The 25,759-nt window shown below is 38.9% G+C and overlaps 1 protein-coding gene across 1 annotated transcript in view; it reads left to right on the forward strand.

Annotated features, from left to right (window-relative positions):
- Nucleotides 1-25,759, forward strand: part of LOC140269525 (glypican-1-like) — a 65,759-nt gene that overhangs the window by 34,230 nt on the left and 5,770 nt on the right. Inside the window, exons 3-8 of the mRNA XM_072364671.1 lie at nt 2,902-3,060; nt 16,282-16,509; nt 17,310-17,473; nt 22,461-22,626; nt 22,761-22,885; nt 25,379-25,507. Of these exons, the coding sequence (XP_072220772.1) occupies nt 2,902-3,060; nt 16,282-16,509; nt 17,310-17,473; nt 22,461-22,626; nt 22,761-22,885; nt 25,379-25,507 (971 nt within the window). The remainder of the gene's footprint in view (nt 1-2,901; nt 3,061-16,281; nt 16,510-17,309; nt 17,474-22,460; nt 22,627-22,760; nt 22,886-25,378; nt 25,508-25,759) is intronic.

A 25,759-nucleotide genomic window follows, 5' to 3' on the forward strand; every position in this document is an offset into this window, starting at 1 on the left:
AAACCCAAGTAGTTTTTATGTCTAACCTTAACCAAGTGGGTGTTGTAAAAATTCAGTATTTTAAACCTCAGCATGATTTTTTTTTCTCTAATCATAGCAAGTTGCGTAATTGCGTAAATCCAATGATGCCGTGACAAAGTTCTTTATTAACGTGTTGTGTTATTGGCCAGTGGCTGTTGGCCTCAACCTCCCGTTGCACAAAGAGTTGAAAGTGCAGCGCTTGACTGTTTAATCCCCCTACCTCATTCCTCCTCCTGTGGATTTTTTGCTTCTCAAACAAAAGACTTGAGAATGACGTTGTTATCAGTTTTATTTCCTTTCTGCTGCTTGAAGGGGCAGCGCTTTAGAGGACGCCGTTATAGAGCGTGTTGAAGGATATGAACAAATTATATATGATTATTTCAAGAGGACTTGAATCAGTCTTCCATTTACCAATATTTTCTTATTATTTACTTATTATTGTTCTTATATCACAATTATTTGTTCTCTTGTCTTTATTTTCACTCTTTCTCTTCTTTTTATTATTCACAAATCCCACAGATTTTCTCAGCTCTCTGTCATGATACGTGGGCGTATCAGCCACATCATTACCAGTGAGAGTGAGCTGAGAGAGGCTGATTGTCACCTTCTCCGCTCATGTAGTCAGCCCATCCTTCACTTTGGTGTTTGAACAGGAGAATTGCATTTAATTGTAACACTTCAGAACTGGAGACACTTGAAAGATGGTTATGGGAACTGGCTTGACACCTGATAAGTGAAGGACAAGGATTCTTCTCACACGAGATCTCAAAGTGAAACACAGCTGAGGTTGTGGATGGATGGTGCACACTGATTAATTCAGCCTGCCCAGAGAATCTTAGTCCAGAGAAATCACAAGCTTGGACAATAAAAAAGAATCATTCTCATCGGTGTGTCGTCGTATTGTGCCAACAATCGTGCCCTGAGCTCATGTTATGACAGATGCATGATAATGTCAGGCATAGGGATGTTAAATCATTAATCCAGCCCTTATGTGTGTTTATTGACTTTGCAATTGCCTCTATGCAGGCCATGTAAAGCTCAGTGATGTGAGCTGACGTGTTAATTTAACATTTCAAGACTTGTGCAGTCAGCAGCACAGCTTCGGTGATTAGACTGCAGGTTGGACTAGCTATTAAACCTATCAGACTTAGCTGATATTATTTCAGTCTGATATCAGACTTCATTGTTGCGCCAGTGGATAAAACAGAGAGATAGATTGGGATGCATATAAAAAAAATTAGATTTTTTTTTTACACGTCTCCTGCAGTTCAACTTATGAGTTTACTCTGTACTGCTGTTAGTAGGTTTAGAAGCATGTAAGGCTTTCATGTGTTGCTACTGTGATTGTGTCATTAATATGGAATGAATATGAATTGTATCATTGCCAACATTTGTCACTTTTTTCACAATTGTCTGTTAAAAAAACAGCAACAGCATGGTGGATAGCTGAAACAATTAGTGTGCATGGCTGTTTTTAAAGTTTGGTTAAAGTCATTTCCAGAAATGCTCAACTTAATGTTCCTGATTGTTTGTATATTCTGTATTTATTCAGTGACACTTCTAATACACCCACATAAATTGCAGCCCACACTGATTTCATATGTGACCTCTATGCCTTAGGAGGGACTCTGCTAACATCTGCTACGACAGTATTTGTGATGTTTCTCTGCTTTTGAAGTGTGTTTCAGAGGTCGTAATAAATAGCAAGAAAGGAACTTTATGGTATTTCTCATCGTTATTTTCTCAGTCAATATAAGGAAAAACTTTAATTAAGCTTTTTTTTTCTTCTAATTTCTTTGTAAATGCTCTTTTCTTTATCTGTAGAAAATGTCACTTACAAACATTTTTGTTAGCTTCTGATGGTAAGTTACACTGATGGATATGATGGAATACCAATTTTATAGGATTTCAGCAGGGCCTTGACTGTAGTGATATCTACTCAATTTTTTCAGGGTTCGGGTTCAACTAACAACATTAACAACTAACCTTAAACCTATCAACATTCAACTAACAGTATCAGAGGATTTTTTAAATCAAATTTTGAGTAACTGATTACCATACACTAGATTTTGTATATTTTTACCTTGTAGTTTAAGATCGGAACCTTTATTTTTTACAATAAGCCACAGTTCTGTCTTCCTGCCACACTATATTCATTGCAGCGGCTGTGCTCTCCAAAGTTGAACATTTGTCTTTGTTTGTCAAACTACTACTTAGTCCCAAAAAATAATCTGATTGACAGCATGAATGCACTCCATCCTTGCTGTGATAATGTCTTCCAAAAAGTTAGTTTAAGGCTGTTCCTCACAAATCCCACACGTGCTGTCAAAATCTGAAGGGAAACAATAAGGCAGAAGCTGTCACTTTAAGCTGATGTGAGAATTATCAATCAAGTTTTTTTTTTCTCATGCAAGCTTATTGTCTTTTATCAGTTGGCCATAAGCACACGGTTGGAAACGACCCTGACACTGAGCTCTGATATAAATCTATGAACATTTTTTATGAATTAAGCCCCGGGAGTGTTCATTAAAAGTATATGGAAGTTAATGCTGTGTTCCTGCATCACTGCTCCCATTGCAAAAGGGTTTGCTGTGTCAGGTAATCATGCAGGAGAATACACGCAGCCCTGCCTCTTTGACTGCCAACAAACTGGGTTCAAAGCCATAAAAACAAAGTCGCTGTAGCTAATGCGGGGCTGTCATGTTAGTCACTGTCGAGTATTTCATGCAGCAGCAGCACCAAAGCTATCAATCTCAGTTTTGCTGCTGAGTAGAACAATGGAACTTTTTAAAGGTTTTTATTTATTTATTAATTAATTTATCTTTTGTTTTCACCTCCTCCCAACACTTTTTTCTCTGTCTCAACCTTTCCCTCTGCCAGGGGAGCACCTGCGCATCTGTCCTCAGGGTTACACCTGCTGTACCAGTGACATGGAGGAAAAACTGGCGAGTCAGAGCCGCATGGAGGTAGAAGGAGTTCTTAAAGACTCTGGACGATCCTTACAGGCCGTACTTCTTGAACAGCAAAAGGCCTTCGATGGTGAGTTTTTGCATTCACGATGGTAGTATATAAGGTGAGCTAATGAGTAAGAGCATAGAATATATGTGTACTTTGGACATGCTTAATGGAACGAAAACGAGGATATATACACACAAACGTACACACACTGTCTATCTGGCAGTATTGCTAACAGTGAATATTTGGTTGAAATGGAAAGTTCTGCTGGGAAAAGTACTGTCTTACCATGTGAATATTTTACATCCAAAAATTCACAGAAAATAGACTCATAGAAGACGAAAGCTGTGAGTTATGTTGCCTCACAGTTTCACATTTCAAGGTCTTCTTTCATCACATAGGCCTTGTTACAAAATTCTTATTACTGATGTGGCTTTGGCACATATTTACCTTACTTACTTAACATTATTGAAGTGCAAACCCATGCTGCAGTGCTATACTCACCTATGGTAGAGACCTCCACATAGCAGGACAAAATGCCACACCAAAGAAACCACCTATGAATGGGGGAACTCAACAAAGGGCCAAAGTAGGTCATCGACCCCACCCCTCAATCCACAGGACCCAACACATCCACAGTCAAGGTCCCAGTGTCAAACACAACCATACAGTACACACCTAGAGAACCAATACCCACGCCCCTAAGGCTCAGAGCTGTTTCATCTTTCTTTCTTTCTGTCAAAATCCTATTTATTGATAAAACTATCAGCACAACCTTATGTAACAGATTGTAGAGAAGTAATAAAGAAGAAAATGTAACTTAAAGGTTGTGAAAAGAGCATACACTGAGTAAAAATAATCAAGAAAAATGTCATGTCAGAGTTCCCACAATCTTGCCCACAATCAAATAAGACATGGGTTCATTAGGCTTTACTGTAGATATGTGAAAGAAATCCAAATTTAATTCTATGTTGCAGATTTGAGACATGCTCTACATCATAGTAACTAGTAAGTTCTTGGAGCTGTAAAATAGTATAAGGTTTTAATGGCAATTTGTCAAGTGTGAGAAAAGGATTGTCAGCGTAAGCACATTGGTACATCAAGACAATTATTTGTGCCTAATAGCTTGCTCCAATTAATAGAAGGGTGTCTCTGTGCTCCACTTGTTCCCCTCGGCCTGTCCGTGACAATGGATCTGTCATCTGCAACTCTGAGCTTGGCTACTTTAGGCTGACCTTTTCAGATCACAGGGATTAGTGGTTGAGTGAGATTTGTTTGCTTTTCTTCTATGGCTCTGTGTCCTTCTTTCAAACGGCCCCTCATTTTCAGTCTCTTTGCTGCGCCAAAGCGATACAGCCACTGCATCAAAGAGGAACTACATACTAATCTACAAACACAAAAACACAGTCCAATCCATGCAAAATTTCTCAAAGTTAGTTTTTGTCATCCCACAGATTTTGAACTCTCTCATTCAGGAAAACACCTAATTTAGCACAGAAGAACGAATAAACAACACAGTCTTCACAAACACACTCAAGCGTCACTCAGCTGCTATCTATAAAAATGGCAATGTTTCACATCCATAAATTCACAGATAAAAAGAAAGACGTGGCTTGCATTGACTCACAATTAAATAATTTGGAGCCTTTCTTTCTTCAGACATGTTGGTGATGTTGCTTTGAAACAGAAATCTGCTAGATTGTTCTTTTGTGTTGATTACAAATCCACAATTTCTCCCCTCCTCTCCAAATCGGTTCAGTTTCGTTGACTGTCCCTGTTTACTCACATTTTGTTATCTTACCCTTGAAAGCATCAGATGGGATTGGCAGAGTTGACAGAAGGAGAAATGTGTGACCTTAAGGTCCAAAAAACCATCTGCAGTAGGCTGCATCCTTAAAGAGAGCGGAGCAATAGACTGGGGTTAAATGGACCGTGATATGTCACATTTGCTGCCACATGACTAGAAATTTGGCAGGATCTGGCAATTCTTGCAAAAGACATCCTGTTTATAACCCTAGTTTAAAAGTGAAACATAGAACAAGTTACATCTATTTCAGGCTACATTTAAACTGTTACTGTTGATGAAGTTGTCACTCTTAAAAGTTTAAGTTTGTTTGACAGAAAGCACCTGAATAGTTTAAGCAGATAGACCATATATGGTTATGAATGGCTGATGATTACCTGCTTCCCAGACATGTCCCGAGAAGAGCTTTTTTGTTCAGGCCACAAGACCATAAAGTGACATTGTACCATGTTTCTAGTCCCTGCACATCTGGCTGTGTTTAGCAGGGTGTGGACTAACTAGCGCCATGTGGCTAAGTGCAGGGTGTTACTGTTCCAGCCCAGTCAGGCTAGGCGTTTTTGGGTCCAGGAACTTTGGAAGAAGCACCAACTAAGCCGCAGATTAGAGGACTTGCATGTTTGCATACAGCTGACTCTGGACCTGAGAGTTTGTACACTGTATGTACATGAGCATGCAAATGCGTGTCTGTATGCATATCTTTATAATTTGCAGTGTATTTGTGTGACTGAAAGGGATTTTGTGTACAGTATGGGTATGTGTGAATGATTTACTTTGTATTCAACTATAATTTACAAACAATGTATAAGGTTAAACAATTTTGCTGCACATAGTTGCAAGGAAGATATTTAGACAGATAAAGTAGGTGAAAAAGAAACGTGTGAAAGAATAAAACATACAGAGAGAACACATACATACAAGTAAGAGTGAAAGTTTAAGACAGCAGATGGGCAGTGGTAGCCAGGGGTGAGAAAGAGGTAAACAGACAGATATGGTTAGTTATGAAAGTGAAAGGGAAAAGGTCAAGGAGGACAGAGAGTGATGGCACCAAAGGGAGCTGTGTGTTAGATGGCAGCCAGGTGTGTGAGACAGACGGAGGCCTTATACATGGCAGGTGGCGTTTGGCCTCAACGTGCCATCAGTGACATCTGGATATGTGTGTGAAAAGCTTTGCCTGTGTATGAGCATGTGTTCATTTGTATTGTTTCTACATAATTCAGAAGCATGAGTTTCACTTTGTACGAATCAGCATTCATGTCTTCTTTCTATGACAAGAGCAAAAGACAAAACCGCATTAGATAAAACTAGTGCTCGACTCCCTGTCACATTTGAGAGTCAAATATATTTACATGGCATGTGAGCCATGCTACGCCGACCTTGAAATATTCTGCATACAACTGCGAACTCCTGTCCTCATCCTGTTGCTCTCATAGCTTGAAGTCTTTACTTTGCTCATGTTGGCCTTGATGGATAGTGTGTTCCAAGGCCAACCTGACTAATTGAGTCGGTTGGTCTGTATGTTCCATCACATTTCAGCTCTATAGTCTGTATCACTGACATTGATATGATTTGAAAAATACTGGTTGGATGGTTGGTTTATGGTTACACTAATTTCTAATGGGACTTGCTTAGTCACTCAATTAAGTAGAGCTCTGCATACCCCTCAGATAGGCTGTGAGATCATGATAACAATTCAAATAGACAATATTGAGAACATTTTATAGGGAATTGTAATATACACGCAATTTACAGGTGAAAAACATTAATTTACTGTATGATCAGGACTTGTTACACATTAGTGTGCATGAGGGGTTGAAAGAGTTCTAGATGCAATAAAGATTCACTGTGTCATCAAAATGTCTGTTGTATTTAGGACTAGCTCCAGTAGAACCCAATTCAATTTTCTTCCCCATATCAATGTGTTGGTGACCTTTTCTTAAAATTAATCCATGTATTATTAAATATTAGAACTTAAAGAGAGGTCTCACTCTCCAGCTCCATATTGTCATATTTTGCTCTGAAATAATCAAGATCGTGATGGCTAAATGAAAATGGTAGTCTGCCCACCAGAGATGATGTCACAGTGACCCCATCCATTTTTTTCAAGTACATCAATGGTTGCATGAAACCTCTAACCACCTGCTTTCTGATTTCCTGTTTTCGGGGTCACCTCTGATGATGTCATGAGAAACAAGGACATCTGCTCCCTTCTTAGTGCTTGATTGGCTCATTTCATTTGCATGCAAATCATGTCAGTGGGGACCCGTGTACGCTGGCCTAATTACGTCAAACACACCATTCACTATAGGAGCGATGGCACCTTGGGAGAATTAAATGAAAGTGTGACAGACTGAGACATGGAAGGAAAACGAAGAGTTTGTGAGAAAGAAGAGCATTGGGACAAGCTGTGGGAAGTAAATTGAAATAGAAATGGAAAAAAAAGACAATGATAGGGAAGGGTAAGTATTGGTCTGGAGTATGGGGGGAAAACAAAAAGAGAACCAGATGGATAGAAGAAGAAACGGCAAGCGTAAATGGTGCGTAATAGCAGCCAGAGAAAGTCAAAAGAAACACGGAGAGAAAGTGGAATAAAGGCTTCCACTGAACGCCTTGTTGATAAATAATATGCGTTACGTGATGTGTCGGCTTGTTTAATATGAGGGACCTTGTAATAGCATCTACATTCTTGCTAAGGTTCTTGCAGTGTTCCTGGGTGATAAGTGTTGTTATTTGTGGAGAGTCAGTCTGACTCATAAACAGTATAATGGCTCCCAGATCACCATTTGTGCAGTTACTGTATTCAGGACAACAGTGTTTGTTCATGCCTGCTGCGTTTATTTTTTCATTGTCCTTGCACAAGAAGAGAAAAAAAGCTAAGGGGGGGAAACCAAGAATCCCAATTAATTGTTGTGAGAGGATGGATTGTTGCTGTGACTAAAACATTTGATCAATATCTAGTCCAGTCTACCCTCATTAATTTCCCACTTTTAGAAAATCTCTCACTGTATAGGTGTCTGTTTGACTCTTTTAATGTACAAGTTGCATGTTGGCAACTTGAGCTTCTAGAACTACAACTAGATTTTTAAAAAGTTAGATTTCTTTTTTAGGTTGAAGGGACAGAAAAATTTAAAAGCACATTACAGATTACAACTTCGTTGTTATGAGCCTGGTATGCATCAGAGAGACCAGGAGAGGATAAGGTTCAGGAGAAATATCTTTTATCAGAGAAAAATTAAGAAGCAGTGGAGAACTGCAGGGTACTGAATGGTAGCACCATTAGCTAATAAAGAGCTAATAGTGTTTTCACAGTACTAAGTTTACCACCATATATCAAAGTATAACAAAAAAATGTAAGTAGAAATATTCCGAACGTTCAGAAGTATTGAACAGGACACAATTACCTCACGTTCAAGGATCAGCTGGTGGGATATTTGTCATGATGAACACTATCTTTCTTGGCAGTGCTAAATCTCTCTGAGGCTGCCAGAGACATAGCGAGAGAGGGACTTGAAAGACAAACCATTAAATTAGAAAAGAAAACGGTGCAGAGTTCCTTTTTCTGTCAAGCTGAATTTGTCAGCGCTTCCTCACTTCTGCTCCCTTGGTATTGTACACCGATGTCCTGGCAGACTCTTGCCATTCCAAGCACATTGACCGCACGGACTTAATTGCTATCTGCTATCAATGCCAAACAGTCCTGAAGCATCAAATCATCAAGTATATAATCCTCCCCTCTACCGCACATCATCGTGTTTGTTGTAACAGAAACATCATGTCCCGTTTTATCACCTGCAATGATAAATCTCCACCCCAAAATACAAATTACTTTATCACAACTACAAAAACATATCATCACAACTCTGTACAATGCTTATTTTAATTTTAATTTTTTTTTACAAATTTCCTAACTTATGTCCTATGAGATACATTGCATTGATTTCAAACTTTTCAATTGTTTCGTGTAGTTTTGTGCCTTTTATTGGGACTTCATATAACAGTATGCTAATAAAATAGAGACGGTATGACATATGATAAATGTTCGGGAGGTTCTATTCAAAAGAAAGTCATTATGTTTTTTAACCCTAACCAACTAGATTGTAAAAACTGAATCTGGGGGTTATAATTTCTAAACTAAAACAAGAACTTCTCAATGACTTGCTTAATGTAACGTACCTATCTGTCAGGGTCATTTTGAGTCAAGAACGTTGGAGAAATCCATCATGATTTAAAGATATGGCAATTTATAGGAATGTATAGCCTGAGCATGATGTCTATGATATTAGTGGTTTAAAGTGTTGTTTCCTAATGCAGCTCTACCACCTCTTCTCCTCTTCTTTTCTTGGCATGTGCATTGCCATACGCTCTCTGTCGCTCTTTCCTGCCAAAGAACCATACAGCTAATATGACCATTTAGCACTTGTCAAATGAGAAAAAAGGAAATAAAGACTGTCAGATATTAAAGACATATGTAATTGCTGCCATTGCAGTTCCTATTCCTCTCCTACTCCCATTTGTTTTGTCACTGCCAAAACTTAGCTGATCTGTCACGCTCTGCTGCTAGTTTGATATTAATAGCCCTCTGTGTGAGTATTCTTACACTTCTTTGTCATCATTGGCACTTATTTACATTTTTTCCCTTCTTATTTTGTTGGTAGTGTCAGCGCCCTTATAATTCAGAAATCAAGCAGTTCCCATAACTTAGATTGTACATTTCACAAAGTATTTTTAGTGTTCCAACATGTTCCCAACCAAGCAAATCATTTCCTGCACATGCAGGGCGGGGATAACTGGCAATTAGAGGAAACAAATACCAGAAAGCGTTTCACCAGAGACCAGAGAGTGAGCAGACAAGTCATAAAAGTTTTTCTTTTCTCTTTTGTCAGCCTACAATTGTAATCGCAGACCAGTTTGTCTATTGGATGGGAATCTTACTTTATTAAGCAGCAATAAATGTTACCAGATATTTTGTGGGAATGTGTGACACAAGACTGGGTCAGTTAATGCATTCATGTGAGAAAGTAACTTGAGATTCGTCAGTGATTAGCAGCTATAGAAAAATCACTGTGCATATGTGTTAAACAGGGTGTCTTGTCAATAACACAAGCCAGAGAAAGATTGGTGAAAGATGATTAAAAAGACGGGGATTAAAAAGACGGGGGTCAAGGTAGAGGTAGAGGCTCTTCTTCAAAGCTCTGTATTGTTTTATAAAAGACCCTGAGACAAACAATGAAGCAATTGCATGTTCAAGACAGATTTTATGTGTGCTTTAATGAATGTGTGCATGTGTTAAATCATGCTTAGAAGCAGTGAGATAAAGAACATAGAAATACAGGTAGAATAAGCATCTGACATGTCAAGGTGGCCTGGATTTAAGAGTGATTACGAATGAAATCATTAACTCCCCTCTCACCACAGGAAGAAAGTCATTAAGGCGTGCACAGTTCACTTAGCTTGTTCTAAGAGGATGTGTGTGTGTGTGTGTGTGTGTGTGTGTGTGTGTGTCTGTGCATGTGTGTCAAAGCTACAATATGATGATGGTAAAGGGGTAAACTGAAAGCTCAGTTGGAGACACCAACTGGCATTATTATATGCAGTCAAGGGATGAAATAATTGTCTGTGACCAAAGCACTAGCAAATCGCAGTACTGCAGCATCATCTGATTTATTCATATTCCATGATAAGATGCTTTACTGTCACTTACAGAACCCTAATAGCACAGACTTTTTGTTGTTTGATATTTGATCTTGAAATAAAAAATAGACATTTTTGGTGCTGGTAACATCATCCCAATTTTTGCATTCTTCTTGCTGAAACCTTAAATCTGTATCCACTTTGGAATTCCTTTGCATAACATTAGGAGATTTGTATCAATATAAATGCAATACAATTTATATAACTGATTACACTAAGATAAAATCACATTATAATTCACTACCTCAGATCAAGCTTTTTTTTTGAGAGGGTACAGGTTCCCTTTCATTAAGTCCATCATGTTATATTTCCATTTTTAAACTAGGTTAACCAAATAATCAGTTAGAATATAGTGCCTCATTAATTCAATTCAATTCAATTTTATTTATATAGCGCCAGATTACAACAATTGTCATCTCAAGGCACTTAAGTAATATAGTCCAATTCAAGCCAATTGGAATTCAATTCATTGTAATCATAATCCAATTAATTCATATAGAGCCAAAAAATAATATCCTAGCTAAGGAAACCAACAGATTGCACCGAAACTTGTCTTCAGTCCAATCTCCCGTCCTGAGCGTGCCTGTGGCGACTGTGGAAAGGAACGACTCCCTTTTAACAGGAAGAAACCTCTGGCAGAACCAGACTCAGGAAGGGTGGCCATCCGCCTCGACCAGCTGGGGTATGAGAAGACAGAAAAGAGGGAAAAGAGGGGGGAAAAACACCATAACGCCATTCAAAGGATACCTGTTGGAACAGGGAAACACAAGTTAATATCCACAATAATGTCACATGTACATAAAATCAAACAGAAATTAAACAGGGGGAAAAGAGAGCAAAGTGAGGAAAGGTGTGACAGATGAGGTCCCCCAGCAGTCTAAGCCTATAGCAGCTTAACTATGGGATGTTTCAGGATTACCTGAGCCATCCCTAACTATAAGCTTTATCAAAAAGGAAAATTTTAAGCCTAATCTTAAAAGTGGAAAGGGTGTCTGCTTCCCGGACATTTACTGGCAGCTTATTCCACAAGAGAGGGGCTTATAATAAGGAAAAACAAGCACATGGCTAATAAACATGCATATGCGTACCCTGGTGAACTGATGCTATTTCTAAACTGCTATTTCTTAACCTGTGTTCACACACTTGCATTTACATTTGCATGTACGGTGTGTGGTGGTCAGCACCTGAGCCTCACAGTGAGAGGGTTCCAGGTTCAACTCCCGGCTGGGGCCTTTCTGTGTGCAGTGTGCATGTTCTCCTCGTGTATGTGTGGGTTCTCTCCGGGTTCTCCGGCTTCCTCCCACTGTCCAAAATCATGCATGTTAGGATAATTGGTGTCCCTAAAATTGTCCTAAGGAGTGTGTGTACCCCGCCTCTCGCCCAATGACAGCTGGGATAGGCTCCAGCCCCCCCGCAACCCAACATTTGGATTAAGCGGGTATAGAAAATACGTGGATGATTAACTGTCCTCTGCATTTTCCCTCCTTTGTTCATCCACAATATTTGAAAATTATCTTTAACTGCTGAAAGTTTAATTGAGTTGAACTTTTCTGCTCTGATATTTTGTCAGCAATTGAAATTCACTCTTGATTCACCTTAGCCTCTATAGTAGTCTCAGACCAATCTTACCAGCAAACTTGTAGTATGTAGGTTAGTCCACATCTAAAAGAAAATGTAGTGGGTTCAAAATTCATGTTCAGAAATTGTGAGCTGACAATGTTTTGTCTGGCAAATATTTTTTGTAGGGCAGTGTCTTCTAACTCCGACCATTGGTGGGTCAGAGTGAAGTAGAAGAGTAAGGGATGGCAAAGTAGAAAAGTGAAAGGACTATGGGAAATGTAGTATAAGACAGGATTCCAATAACTTGTGTGAGAGTCAGAGGTTTTTAATATCATCTGCCAATCTAATCCAGTCCCCTCACAAGACATTTCTTTCCTCATCAACAGTGCCTGCTGTTAGCATAATTATGTCATGGGCATCAGTGTCATTACTGCCCGGCAGGAGAGGAAATATCATCAGTAGCATGGCAGATTCTGTCTTGCAGTGGAGAGCAGTAAAGGAATCTTATTAATGTACATGTTTTCAGGCTTTATTGTGAAATATCAACGTAATGTGCCATAGACTAACATAGGCATGTCATGACATGTCATGGGAAGCCCGGGGTAGACAAATCAAACACTGGATCTTGAGAGGGTGTTTTTATATCCTCGGAGTCTCCATAATTTTTCCCACACATAGATTTGTTGGTTGCACACTGTTTCTTTAAAGTATCATTTTGTTGGTTTTTTTTTCCCCCCTAATGGTTTAAAGTCTATAAAGTCAGCACAAAGTTAGTTGTGAGTAATAAATTGTTTTTCCATCCACTGTGGGCAGGACCCACAGTAATTGCTCTGTGTCTTCCATGTCTTCTGTCGTCCTCTGCAGATAAAAGTTTTGTGCTCAGTAAATAGCTGTGAGCAGACTCAGCAAAAACAATTTTTGATTGAGTTTCAAATTATATAATAATTCTAAATGACTTTCTGATGTAAATATAAATGACTAAATTGTACATGTATAATTGAAATCAGAAGAATTAGAAGCAGTTATCAGTGTTGATAATTCTAATTCTAATTATTGCCAGCTTTTGCATGCCGCCACTTTGGCCACCCCCACATTTTGTGTACTGGAATATAGGCAATCAAGCATCCTTACCCATCACTTCTTTCCTAAAGAGGAGAAGAAGGAAGAGAGAGCGGGGCGGCTTTAGGGCATGGTGGAGGATTGCGGGTGAGAATTAAAGAAAGGGTGGGAAAAGGAGGGGCTTGGCTTGTGGCTCCCTGTGCTACAGAGACACAAACAGATGACGAATGTGGAAGGTCATTCCACACACAAAACAGACAAGTGCACACACGTGCACAGAGGTTTTTTGTCATACTAATGATGGTCATTACTCACTTGCACTGAAAGGCAGAGGAGAACTGGACAGCAGAGATCTGCCCTCCATGTGCGGTGATCCCAAGGCGGTTAAAAAAAACATGCCCCAAACAAATTAGCACTATAAACGAAAATGCTGATAATCAATTTACTGGAGAAAACTACCTGTGACAGTAGATCTTCCACAATCCATTTCATCAACCCAGACATTTTGCAGTTCGGTTGAACAAACACATCAGGAATAGATTTAAATGGGGATTAAAAGCAAATCTGCACCTGTCACAGCAGCTTCCTGTTTATCTCTCCGTCTGCCTTGTAGCCTACTGTGTATTCTGGATAGTATGAATACACACGTGCGTGCTGAGCTAGTTTTTGTCTTCTCATGTGCTTTTCTGCTGACTTTTGGAAATTTAGATTTCAAGATATATGTTTTCTCCTGTCAGTGGCATAGAAACACCTCCCTCTATTCTGGTATTTCGAGGCTGGTTCCGAGCTGTATTTACATACAGTTTGAATGTTGACATATCAGTGAACAGAGGATCATGCTCTCTGGGGAGATCTCATACAGCTGCTGATAAATAACCACCGAACATACAGCTGCTGCACGCTTGATTTATTTAGTATTGCTGCATGTGTCAACAAGTAATATCATCTAAGAAAAATCACATGCGATCACATGGGTGGTGGGGGGGAGGGTGGGGACCGATTCCTGTGGTTCCTCACTGCACAACATGTTATTTCAGCAGTTCACAACAGTCTGCTTTATTCTTTTATTCGAAAGGCAGGGCGCAGGTGGGTGGAGGAGACAGAGCGGCAGCCACTGCCTATCTGAAAGCATCCTTACAGGAAACTGGAAACTATATTAAGAATTTAAAGATAGCTATACTTTGGCAGCAAAAACTTAGTCGTTGAAGAGTTCCCACTTTTTTTTTTTTAAATAATGCCAGCCAAAGCAGTGAGCTTGGCTTTAAGCAACTTGAGTCTGCAATGTCTGCAACCGAAATGACCACACCCAGGAAGGTGGCCAAGTCACTGGACAAGAATGCCTTCAGGGCAGAAAATCCAACTATATTCTTCTGAAATCAGAAAAGGGCTTTGATGTTCCTTAACAGAGTGAAACTGTGTACCAGCCCAGAAAATTCTGTCATTTTTTAAATGCTAAATGCAACATCTGAAGAACTTTTGCTTTTTTATTGCGATCAAAACTCAAAAGCATCCTGAATAAAGTTGTTTCTTCCTTTTATAATCATAATTAATAATCTGTCTCTTGGAACATTTAAAAGCCAACCCTTCACAAGAGTTTCAACAACCTTACTATGAGTTTGGTTTGGAAATCACTTCTTCATTATTCCAAGAGTGAACCAAAATGAAAAAAGTGCCGAAGGGCATGATAAGAAACTGTGATTCAAGACTGTGATCTTAATGTATCACGATATAGACAAGAGCTTGACATAAAAGTGTTTCTAGAGGTTTCCAAGATGATGAGGTGTAGCTTTGAGATGCACTGTGAGTACTTACTGTACAAACAATGGCCACTTTCACATGGCCCACATGTACACAAAGCAAAAAAAAAAAACAACATAATATCGTGTACTGATTGCTCGTCTGCCAGTGGGATTAAATATGAGTCACACCTCACAGGAGTGTTCATCTGCTAACATTTAGTGGTGAATAAATCTTCTCAAATCTACAGCTCCAACAAGAGAGGACCTTTTATCTTGGAGCGTGTGAAAGGACTAGAAGAAAGCCACAAACAACTGCAGCTGGGAAGCAAGTTGGTTGCTGTTTATTAATGAAAGGGGAAACAAAACAGAGATATGGTATCTAGCAAGGCCAGTGCTTAGATAATGCTGCATAGATGGGTCATTATGGGCTTAGCAAATTCACATAATATAATGATAACTGCAAGTGCTGAGATTGTACCATTACCACAGTTTTTCTACCATGTAACTTGACTTAACCTTTTCCCTATGTTTGTCAGGACCGTTAAATGAAACTGTTCAATTTTGTTTAAATATTGTGCACATAATGTGTTTAAAAATAGCTCTAAAGGGGCACAAGCCAATAAAAAGAAGACTGCCCCCTCGTTGCAGCTGCAACCTCTTTTCTCCATTTCCTTTAGAGTTTGGGTAGTGGCTGGCAAAGATAAGACACCAACGAAGTAAACACTGCAAACTACAGTTTCTGTCCTCCTGCCATACACACACACCCACACACACAGGCATATACATTTATACACACACTGTCGGTGAAAGAGATAAAAAATGCAAGCCGTCACTATAACTATTCCATTTATTTTGAGTGTGAAAATATAGTGCAAATGCATGAATAGGTGGATGGTCTGGGCACAATGATGTTTCTGTCAAACTCTTGGCAGGAAAATAACCTAATTTTATAATCTTGTTAACACACAAAATGTATGTAAAATTGTTGTGTGGTAAACTGTGGGTACCCCTTGACATAAAATCTGTTTTAAGAACCACAAAAGGTTTCAACAAAAAAAATCAAATGCAACAGCATTGCACTAATTATCGGTTATAAGCTTCAAATATTCAGAGTGAGTCCTTTTTTTTTCCTTGAGATTTGTTGTATTAGTGGATCTACATGATATACCTACCCTCCACTTGCACGTAAACATGGCTGACGAAAGTTCAGAACATTGGCGTAGGGTTTGGATTTCTGTTTTTGACTGCTCATCTGCTTGACTGTGTGCAGAAAGTTGTTTGAAAGCACGAAATAGAGTGATAGTCATGTGACATATCAAAAAGCGCACAGTACTGTAGCACAAAATGATAAATATATCATTGTAAATACATGAATGAAATATTACAGAGCAAAACGGTACCAGTGTGTTGCAGTCAAAGCTTTTAAACTATTAACATTTTTTGTTTGTTTTTCAGGTTACTTCAACGAGTTGCTCAACCGCTCCAGTGTCAGTCTACAGGAGACTTTTACTTCAACTTACGGCATTCTATATTACCAGAGTTCCCAGGTGTTCTCTGACCTCTACGCAGATTTGAGGCACTACTACCGAAGCTCCAATGTCAACCTGGAGGAGGTGCTCAATGACTTCTGGGCTAAGCTGCTGGAGAAGCTCTTCTCCCAGGCAAACAAGCAATATTCAATAGGTACATTTACGCAATATAAAATTACTGCCACAGTCATAGATATATTACTTTTTACCCTAGAGCTATTGTTCCTCAGTTGTGAGACATAGAATGTACTTACCCCATATCAGACAGAAGTGCCATCTCATTTCACTGTGTTCCCAGCTTCAGTCTGACATTTGATCCATGTTGATTGATTTCTGTTGGGAAGGGAAAATTGATACTCTTTAACAAATCTCCATGAACCTGCAATTCTGGCGGAATTTATTGTCATTCTAATTGTACACAGCAGTGCAGCCACGCCAACATGCTTGTTTTGTCAGAGAACACTTGTGCATTTGTAATGCCACAGCGATGCCTCAGAAGTGCAAGAAGACAAACAACCATTGACTTTAAAACATTACTGTTGCTGCTCACTGTCTGACAGCACTTCAAAACTGCACAGCAACAGCATTAGTCTCACTCATGGAGCTGATTGGCTAATCATTAGTTCTCCCACAACACTCATTGGACTGATTGACTTTTCAATAAAGAAAATTATGTCTCACGTCTCTGTCATGTAAGACCAATCAGTGAATGTGGTGGAGAGGATGGATCTAAGATCATGACACAGGCAAAGTATGAACACAATTAAGATGAAGCGCTTCAGCAGATTTTTCCTTTAGTTGTTTTATGGTAATAACAGGAAAGCATTAAACAAAGAAAAGAAAAAAAAACACATCTTGCCCATTTAAATCGTGTTATTTTACAGCAAAATCTGTGGGTTTATTCAGATTCTTTACCTGGATAAGTATTTTGATAAATGTGTCTGTTGATTACAGGTGAGGACTACCTGGAATGTGTGTCCAAGCAGATGGAGACACTAAGGCCTTTCGGAGACACACCCCGTAAAATGACAGTACAGGTCACTCGCACATTTGTGGCTGCACGCTCGTTTATCCAGGGACTGGTGATCAGTGGAGAAGTGGTGCGCAAAGTCTCTCAGGTAAAACTTCAGCCCTACATATAATGTTTCTTCCAATTGAAGATATAGTCCAGTTTTTTCTTCTTTTTCAGCAACTTGTTGTATTATTTTATCAAATAGATAGTCAGCTTCCTCGAATAGAAAGATTTCCTGGTGTCTAATTTGATGCAAAGCTATGAGCCTTTGACATTTTCACTGATTCATTCTTCATATGCAAATGGAGTATGCATCCATCTCTACGTAGTGCTCAACATTCCTCTCGTTGTTGGTAACTCCTAAGCACACGTGCACACACCCTCACCCACGCATATGCACTTGCACACAGGCCTCCACATGCACAGTATGAACCAGTGGCAGATCAATGTTTGTCAAAACGAGAGGCTGCATAACGTATGGCCTGTGGCGTGGACAATCAGCCCCTGCAACAACAGTTAATGTCAACTCCACACTGAAAAATGTCTCCACCAGCTGCGGGGAGGGTTAATATGTCCCATGAGAAATGGTTCCCTCTGTACATAAGACCAGACTGAGGTTAAGATCAGAGCAAGACTGAGGAATCGTTTTAGGGAGCTCACCAGTATTGATGCCCGAGTGAAAAATATTACCTGCCAGACACTGGGAAGGAGAGTGGTGAGAGCCATGACCCTGTGAGAAATACATGCTTTTAGCAAACAGATTGCTGCCTCAGATATGAATATTGCAATGACTTCTGTGATACAGTATTACAAGATCACACTGTATGTAGGTGTGAAATGACATGGCGAGAGAAAAGAGGACCACACGTTTGGATACATGTCAACAAAAGATTTCAGCTGATCTTTTCTACTTCTTACTGAGATGTATGTGAACTGGCTGGCACTGAAGGAGGCACATACTGAGGATGAGACTATCTGATGAGCAGTATCTCTCTCAGTTATCTCGTAGCAAAGCCTTTGAAGCACAACCTTGCAGTTAGCAGGGGAACAAGAAGACGCAGCACTGAAATGACAGCTTGGATAGCCTATACTGAAAAGGGACCCATACAACCCATCAAACATAGCAGGAGACATGACAGTTGAATTTTTTCTTCATGATTTCTAACATGTGAGCATTCATTTGCCTTCAAGTTTACAGCTCCCTTGAACAATTGGTCGTAGTATACTTGTACTTAAAGTACAAGTACTAGTGTTTGAAGAAATCACACACACCTCATCATACAATCATTTCTTCTTTATCATTACTCATCTTTGATGACATTACCTGGTCACTTTGCTGGTTCTGAAGGACATTGATCAATGTGCTCATTAAATGATGGTGGCTGGGGATAAGGAGTAAATAATTAGCACAGCTTTCACAAAATTACAGAATGTCATTCGGAGCTAATGCCAGGTCACTGGAGCAGCTGCATTCTGAATGAGGTTATGGATTGTCTTTAGTCTTATCTTGGGAAGGCAACAACACTCTGCATTGTGAGAATAGTCACTATGGGCACACTTGGGTGGTCTTTGTGAAAAAGACTTTCCAAGTTAGGTTCTTTCAGCTGGACAAAAACAACAAATGTGTAATCTTTGGACCATCAAAGTTCATTAGACTATTTCACTATTTACAATTCAAATGGAGGTAATATAAAAAAGTCAAATTTTACATTCATAATTGGTGTCAACCTGTTGCTATCTTCCCAATTTGACAGTCACAGTTCTGCTGTAATTATGTAAATTGTGCCAGCAATGTTATTTGATGGAAACAAACAAGATAGTTAGGAGAAAGGAAGCAAAGAAGATGATAACAAAATAAATCCAACTTTCTCTCTTTTCCTCTGGCAGTCTATATTTTACTGCTCTTCTCTATCTATTATTCCCCTTTCTTGCTCTTCTTAGCTTGATATATTTATTTAAATCTTTCCCCAACTCTTCGTAATTCTACCTTTGATTTACTGGGACCCTAATGAGGAAAAGTTTCCTATTTATAGCGATGCATTGCCACATTAAAGGGACCAGCGACAGAAGATGTTTACTGCATGCTGCTCAGGAAGCTGTTACACTCCTTGAGTGTAAAGCAGCAGAGATTAAATCAGAATTCTGTCAAGGTATGTGTGTGCTCCTGATGTCTTTCACAGGAGTTTATTTGGAGGAGAGATGACATGAGTCCTTGCTATGTGTTAGTTTGATTGGGCATATTTAAATAAGATGGTGCTGTGAAGGGTGATAAAAGGGTATCTCATAAGGAAGCAGCAGATAAAGCAAAGCTGAGTGAGATAAAGCAGAGGTAAAATGAATAATTTTAGAGATCTTTTTGTAAAAAAAAAGAAAAAAAGAGATCTGAGACATAACCTGAAGTCTTTCTTTGCGGTACATTATTTTCTCCCTTGCTTTGCTCTTGGCTACACCACTCGATATGTCCTTATTTTTTCTGGACTTTTTTATTCCCTCAGGTAGGGAAATGGAGGAAGTAGGCCACGTGCAGGAGAGCTCACTCTGGAGGCAATACGTCTGTATCATCTCACTCTCTAACACAAGAAGGGAAGGGTAGTTCTCATATTATTAGAAATTACAAAGAAATCCCAAGCAATAATACTGAGAGACAGAGCAGTGGGTAATACAGATCGTACTGACAAGTATGGGGTGTATGTTGTAAAGGTGAAGCAGGGATAAGAAAAGTAATGGGTATCAAAGAGACACTTGTGCAAACATCAAAGGAATACTGTCAAACTTAAAAGTATCTCTTGATATCTTTTGATAAGTCAGCATAGAGAAATCTGTATGCACGTAGGCTTACATTTTGTGGTGCTGAAACAGCAGTTGTTTAACTCCTAGGCCCATTTGAAGTAGCGTCCATAAAAGTTGTCTAATAGAGCTGCAAACTGTGAGGCCAAAATGAACAACTTTTGGCTTTAACTCCAGTCCAGAGTTTCACATTTGAAAAACTGAAATATTTCACTCCAACAAATCAAAATTGTATTTGGATTTATTTGTCACTGACAATGATGTTACTTGCCCTCATTTGCAACAAGTGGATGAAGCACAACAAAGTCCTCATTCATTTTAGTAGTTCTAGGCAACCTCTTAATTAATGTGCAATGCCTGCTGTCATGTTTGGGGTTTTCTGATATCTGAATATGAACAAATTGATCCACAATGACAGTCAGCAAGACCAGTTCTGTTTCACAGTGTTAATGAGTGATCTCAATCTAGAAAGTTTCTAGGAAGTTGAATGGGCTCTTCCTTTTTGCTCAAATAGATTAAACAATGGGAAATTGATTAACAATTACCTCTTCTTGATAAGCATTTAATCAACATCACAATCGGGTTTTTCACATTATGAATTTCAAAGCTTTTTTTTAATCATGCCGCTGTCTCTCTAATTTTCAGTTTCCTTAGTGATCCCTGCATGCTCTCCTTTCTGACTCCTCTCACCAAAAAAAAGAAATCATCTGACTCATCCCTGGCTAATGAGTGGTAGGATTTGGATGGGAAGAGGAAAGAAAATAAGTGGAGGAATGAGAATCTGACTCATGTCTCATGTGACTTTAAAATGCGGTTATATCTTTTCTGAGTTACATGCTTCACTTTATACTGCCCTCCTTATGCAACTGGAAATTATTGCCTATTACTTTTGTAGAGATGCATTTACAAATTTATCCTGGTAGATTTTATTTTTTTTCTGTTGATTTCTTTTCAGAAAAGTGTGATATGACATTTAATACTGTGCACGGCTCAAAGTAAAAAATAAGAAAAAGTAAGTTTAGTAAGTACGTTTTAGGAAAGTGGGGTAATATACCCACAGATAATGAATGCAATACTGCATATATGTGTATATATACAACACATATAGATATATGGCTCATAATTAGTGGTTACCAACTCTGCAAAGAGTAGGGACAGAGAAACAACACTGAAATTTATCATCAACCAACTCTTTATTTCTTTTTCTTGGATACTGGACATGGTGAACAACATTTAGATAACAAAGATAACAGAAACTGGTGCTGTTTGGTGATTTAATGGCTGATTGTGAGGGATTTAATCACCTCTGGACGCATACCATAGCTGCCTCTTCCTTCCCAAAACAGTTTTTTTTATTATTTTTGCATTTAGAAATCTTTTATATTTTGAAAGATGTTTAACATATTGTAAAACATCACTACTAACCATTTAAGTAGCCTTTTCTCGGGTTAAGAATTATTACTTTTAGATCCACTTAACTTGATCTTTTATCATCTAGTGACTACTGTAAGGTTTGTAAAATACCTGCAACTCTACTTTCCTAGCAGATCCCCATTGTCCTATTTTTACTGTATATTTTTATTCAAATCTTCTTTTAATTGTGACTTTGCTGTTGGAGGAGCAGTTTCCAGGAAAATCATCATACTGGCCCAGATGTCAGCTTAGAAGAGCTTTGTATGCATAGCTGGGTTTGTTCCATCTCTCTCCCACTTTCTCCCAGACACACACACACACACACCCCATACTTCCTGAGATTTTGTATGCATAGCTTTACTCTCTTGTGAACAGAGCTTACTGGTATTAACCCAGTTTCACTTTTCACGCACGAAGGCCTTTTCCCTTTGGGAACAGCCTTTTGGGACAGGGAGAGAAATGGAAGAGGCAGGAAGGACAGAGTGAGGGACTGAGAATACTTGTATCAATGTCACAGCCTTTTCATCACTTGTGAAAGAAAAAGCAAATTTTCCCTTAGTAGTTTCCAAGGAAACCGTGTTGAAAGAAAGTCTGTTGCAAACTAAAAGAAGGTCACTGTGGGAGATGATCTCCCACTGTTCTGCAACTGTTATTGTCTTAACTAAAAGGTGCACTTCTGTTTTCACATTTGATTAAAACTGTAGACTTTTGTTAGATATCTAAGTGAAAATATGTGAAATAACAGAACTTTTAACAGTTTTGATAGTTAAAGTAATCAAATGTACAGCTTAATCAACTTGTGCTTTAAGGTTTGTTGTTTTTTAAATGCTAAATGAAGCAGTGTTTTTCTTCATCCAGGTGGCATGTTTATTTTTATCTGTTCCCTACCTAAGGTGCCACTGAGCCAGGAGTGCATACGGGCCATGATGAGAATGACTTACTGTCCCCACTGCCGTGGCATGCCCTCTGCAAAGCCTTGTGCCAACTATTGCAGCAATGTCATGAAGGGCTGTTTAGCCAACCAAGCTGACCTCAACAGTGAGTGGAGGAATCTAGCAGGTGGGGAGCACACACACATTCACACATGGATCTAATTTAGGCAAATGTTAGTTAAAAGCCTTTAGCCAGCACAATGATGCACTCCGTATGAAATATTTCACACTTTCTTCTTGCCTGTTCTTGTGTCTTTGTAGAATCAATGCTGAATGTGGCTACGCAGCGGTTGGATACCATGGATAGTTTGATCCTCTCCATCCCAAATCGTATTTCAGAAGCCATGTTTACCATGACGGATAACATACAGATGATCAACAGCAAGGTTAGACTGCACATTGTTACACACAGACAGGTTTAAACAGTGGATATGACCATAAACACACTCAAGGAAACATAGAAATGAATAACATATATTATTTTTGTTTGAGCCACATTGCTTAACTCATATGTCAAAACTACTGTTGTATCACCATTTTGGAATTGTACTAATCCCTTACTGATGTCTTACATGGCAACTCCATGATATTGTACATTTTAATCAATGACACAAAGTAGATATTGTATCTATACTATACAACATACCTTCAACTCCATTGGTGTTTCACTATTACCCATTTAGACCTAAGACACCCTCTAACCATGGGAACAGCAATACCCATGCTGTGTCAGATCTTATAATAATTAGTTGAAAATGCATCATTGTATTTGAGGGATGTACAAGCGTGTGTTTTATTTTTCAAAAATACATATTCTTTCTCATTCTGTACACTGCAGCAGCCTTGCTTCAGACTTGTTTTTATCTGAAATACGATCTGTTTGAACTCCTGTGCCTTCCAGCTGAAAAGCCAAGTCTGCTCTGATCGGTCAGATGATTACTAAAAATTGGTGGACTGCAAAACAAATGAGCAGCTGCTATCAAGCATTTATCATATAATTGTGTTTCATTGTGATCTAAAGACGTAGGAAAAGCCTGAGTGACAAATGAGTCATTTTCGGCAGTCTTTTGCAGGAGAAAATATTTCCTTTTGGTATGAACTTTGTGCTTAAGCCCGTGACTCTGCAGACCTTTTACATGCAGGAAAACGTTATCAAAATACATTTAAGATAAGGCGAAAACCCAAAAGGCATGATCTACCCATTCTTAAGCAATTCATTTTGTGCAACTACTTTGACTACTCAATAATGGACACGTCTGTTACCAACTTTACTTCTGGGAGTCAACTAATGTCACAGGTTCTAAATGAATGCCATTCTAAAATTAGGTTGCAGGTATACAGTGTGTTTTGTGGCATATTGCCATAGGCATAATAAAAACATTACCCAAGAGAAAAATACAAGTTTAGTGAAAAGTGTAAAAAAAAGTGGCTACTGGTTGGAACAGCTATAAGCCAGTCTAGGCCAACTTTATAGCATAAACTGATCATTTTGTGGGATGATGGCAGTCATTCACACACAAAAGCACATCTTTTGTAAGACTTAATCGTTTCTTTTATTCCAACTTTAGGGAGCAAATCAAAATGAAATTGACAAACATTCACCCACAGAATGGCATACAATATATTTCAAAAACTCCTGAAAAACTATTTTCTCGATCTACTTCTTACTCTAAAGAGAGGTGCTTTTTTAGTCATGGGTTTAGGAGGTGATTTAACCAATTTTCCAAAGGCTTTAAAATATTGATTTTATTTTGTCAAGCAGTAATGATAGTGATGTGGGGATGGAAATTCTCTACCTTGACTCACAGTTTAAAATATAGCATTCAATATCACTATTTCACCCCTACTTTATTCATACAATTAATATCTATTCTCCCACTACATTAAGTCTGTTGTACTGCCCTACATACCTGGTTTCAAATAAAGGGATGTGAGTCATGTCAGAGTCAGTAGGCCAAGCTTTCACGTCCCTGTTTAATGGTGTTTGGGCAGCCGTTTTATATGATCTTTAATAGCGACTGGCTGCAGGGAAAAACTTACTGAGCTGTTTGGTGAAGGTGGATAGCAGGGTCGATGGTGTGAAGAAAGACAAAGCTTCCTCTGTGCAGATTTTCAAAAAGGTGAGGTGAACCATAGCCTATCAAACTACCTCTGACCTGGTTCAGTCTGGTAATAACACATGACTTCAGCCTCTGATCGTCATCGTTTGGGGAAAGTGTTGGTAGATGCCAAGTGATGTTCACAGTGTTCACAGATTATCTCCTACTTACATAATCTGCTAATGTTAACAGCCATATGCTGGGCTCTTTGCATACATTCAGACACAACAACGACGATATGTCTATCTAAATATCTGGAGCCACTCGATCTATTTTGAACCACAGTTATACAGAGAGACTTTAGTAGAAACTTGACACAGGATGATTTTATAGTTACGTATGAATGTTCAAAGATTTGTTGCTCATCTAAGCAGAGCAGATTGGACGACAGATTTACTGCAGTTTCACAGTATTCCCTGTAGACCATTCAAAAACTGTAAAGCTCATAGGGACAAGTAATGCTCCCGCAGTTGTGAATCAGTTTTCTAATTCAATGTTTTCATTCACTCTTGGGGTCATAAAGATAACCAATACCAAATGTGTGTGCTGAGATTTGCTTGTACTTATATATTCAAACGTTTTTTTGGTCACTTAAATATAAGTTGGCTCAACAAAAAATCATTTTGTTGTTGGTGAAAGTCACTAATGCAAATGTCAAGACTGCACAATCATGCTGTCGTGCTTCCAATAAAGCTTTTATTAACTTGGCCCCTTCACATGTTTTTCTCTCTCACCCTCCTTTCCACTTTTGTCTTTTTTTTTCAAATGCTCTTTCCTCAGTTGTTCCAGGCATGTGGTAACCTCAGGGAAGGAGGAACAAGCAGCACAGGCGTCGAGGAAAGCATGAAAAGAGGAAGGGTTACAGTCGAGGACAGGCTGGGAGACAGCTCTAACAAAATGGCAAAGCTGGTAAGTATTTGCCCACCTGAGTTTGTGTTCTTTTCAAAGCTCTTTAGTGACCTTGTCTGACCCATTCATAGAGATATATTTTGACAGAGAAGCCATTACTCATCATGGGCAATTAATTTTGTGTTGCTGCTAATTTCACCTTTGCACAGACAACTATGGAATGATTACAGGGGGATGAATGTTTGGATGGATGAGTAAGTTGGATGACTGAGCACTGCAATTGGTTTTTGAGGCAGCAAGAGTTTTTCTCTC

This window comes from Leuresthes tenuis, unplaced genomic scaffold (genome assembly GCF_036924035.1).
Source record: "Leuresthes tenuis unplaced genomic scaffold, fLeuTen1.0.hap1 SCAF_14, whole genome shotgun sequence".
Taxonomy (NCBI): Eukaryota; Metazoa; Chordata; class Actinopteri; order Atheriniformes; family Atherinopsidae; genus Leuresthes; species Leuresthes tenuis.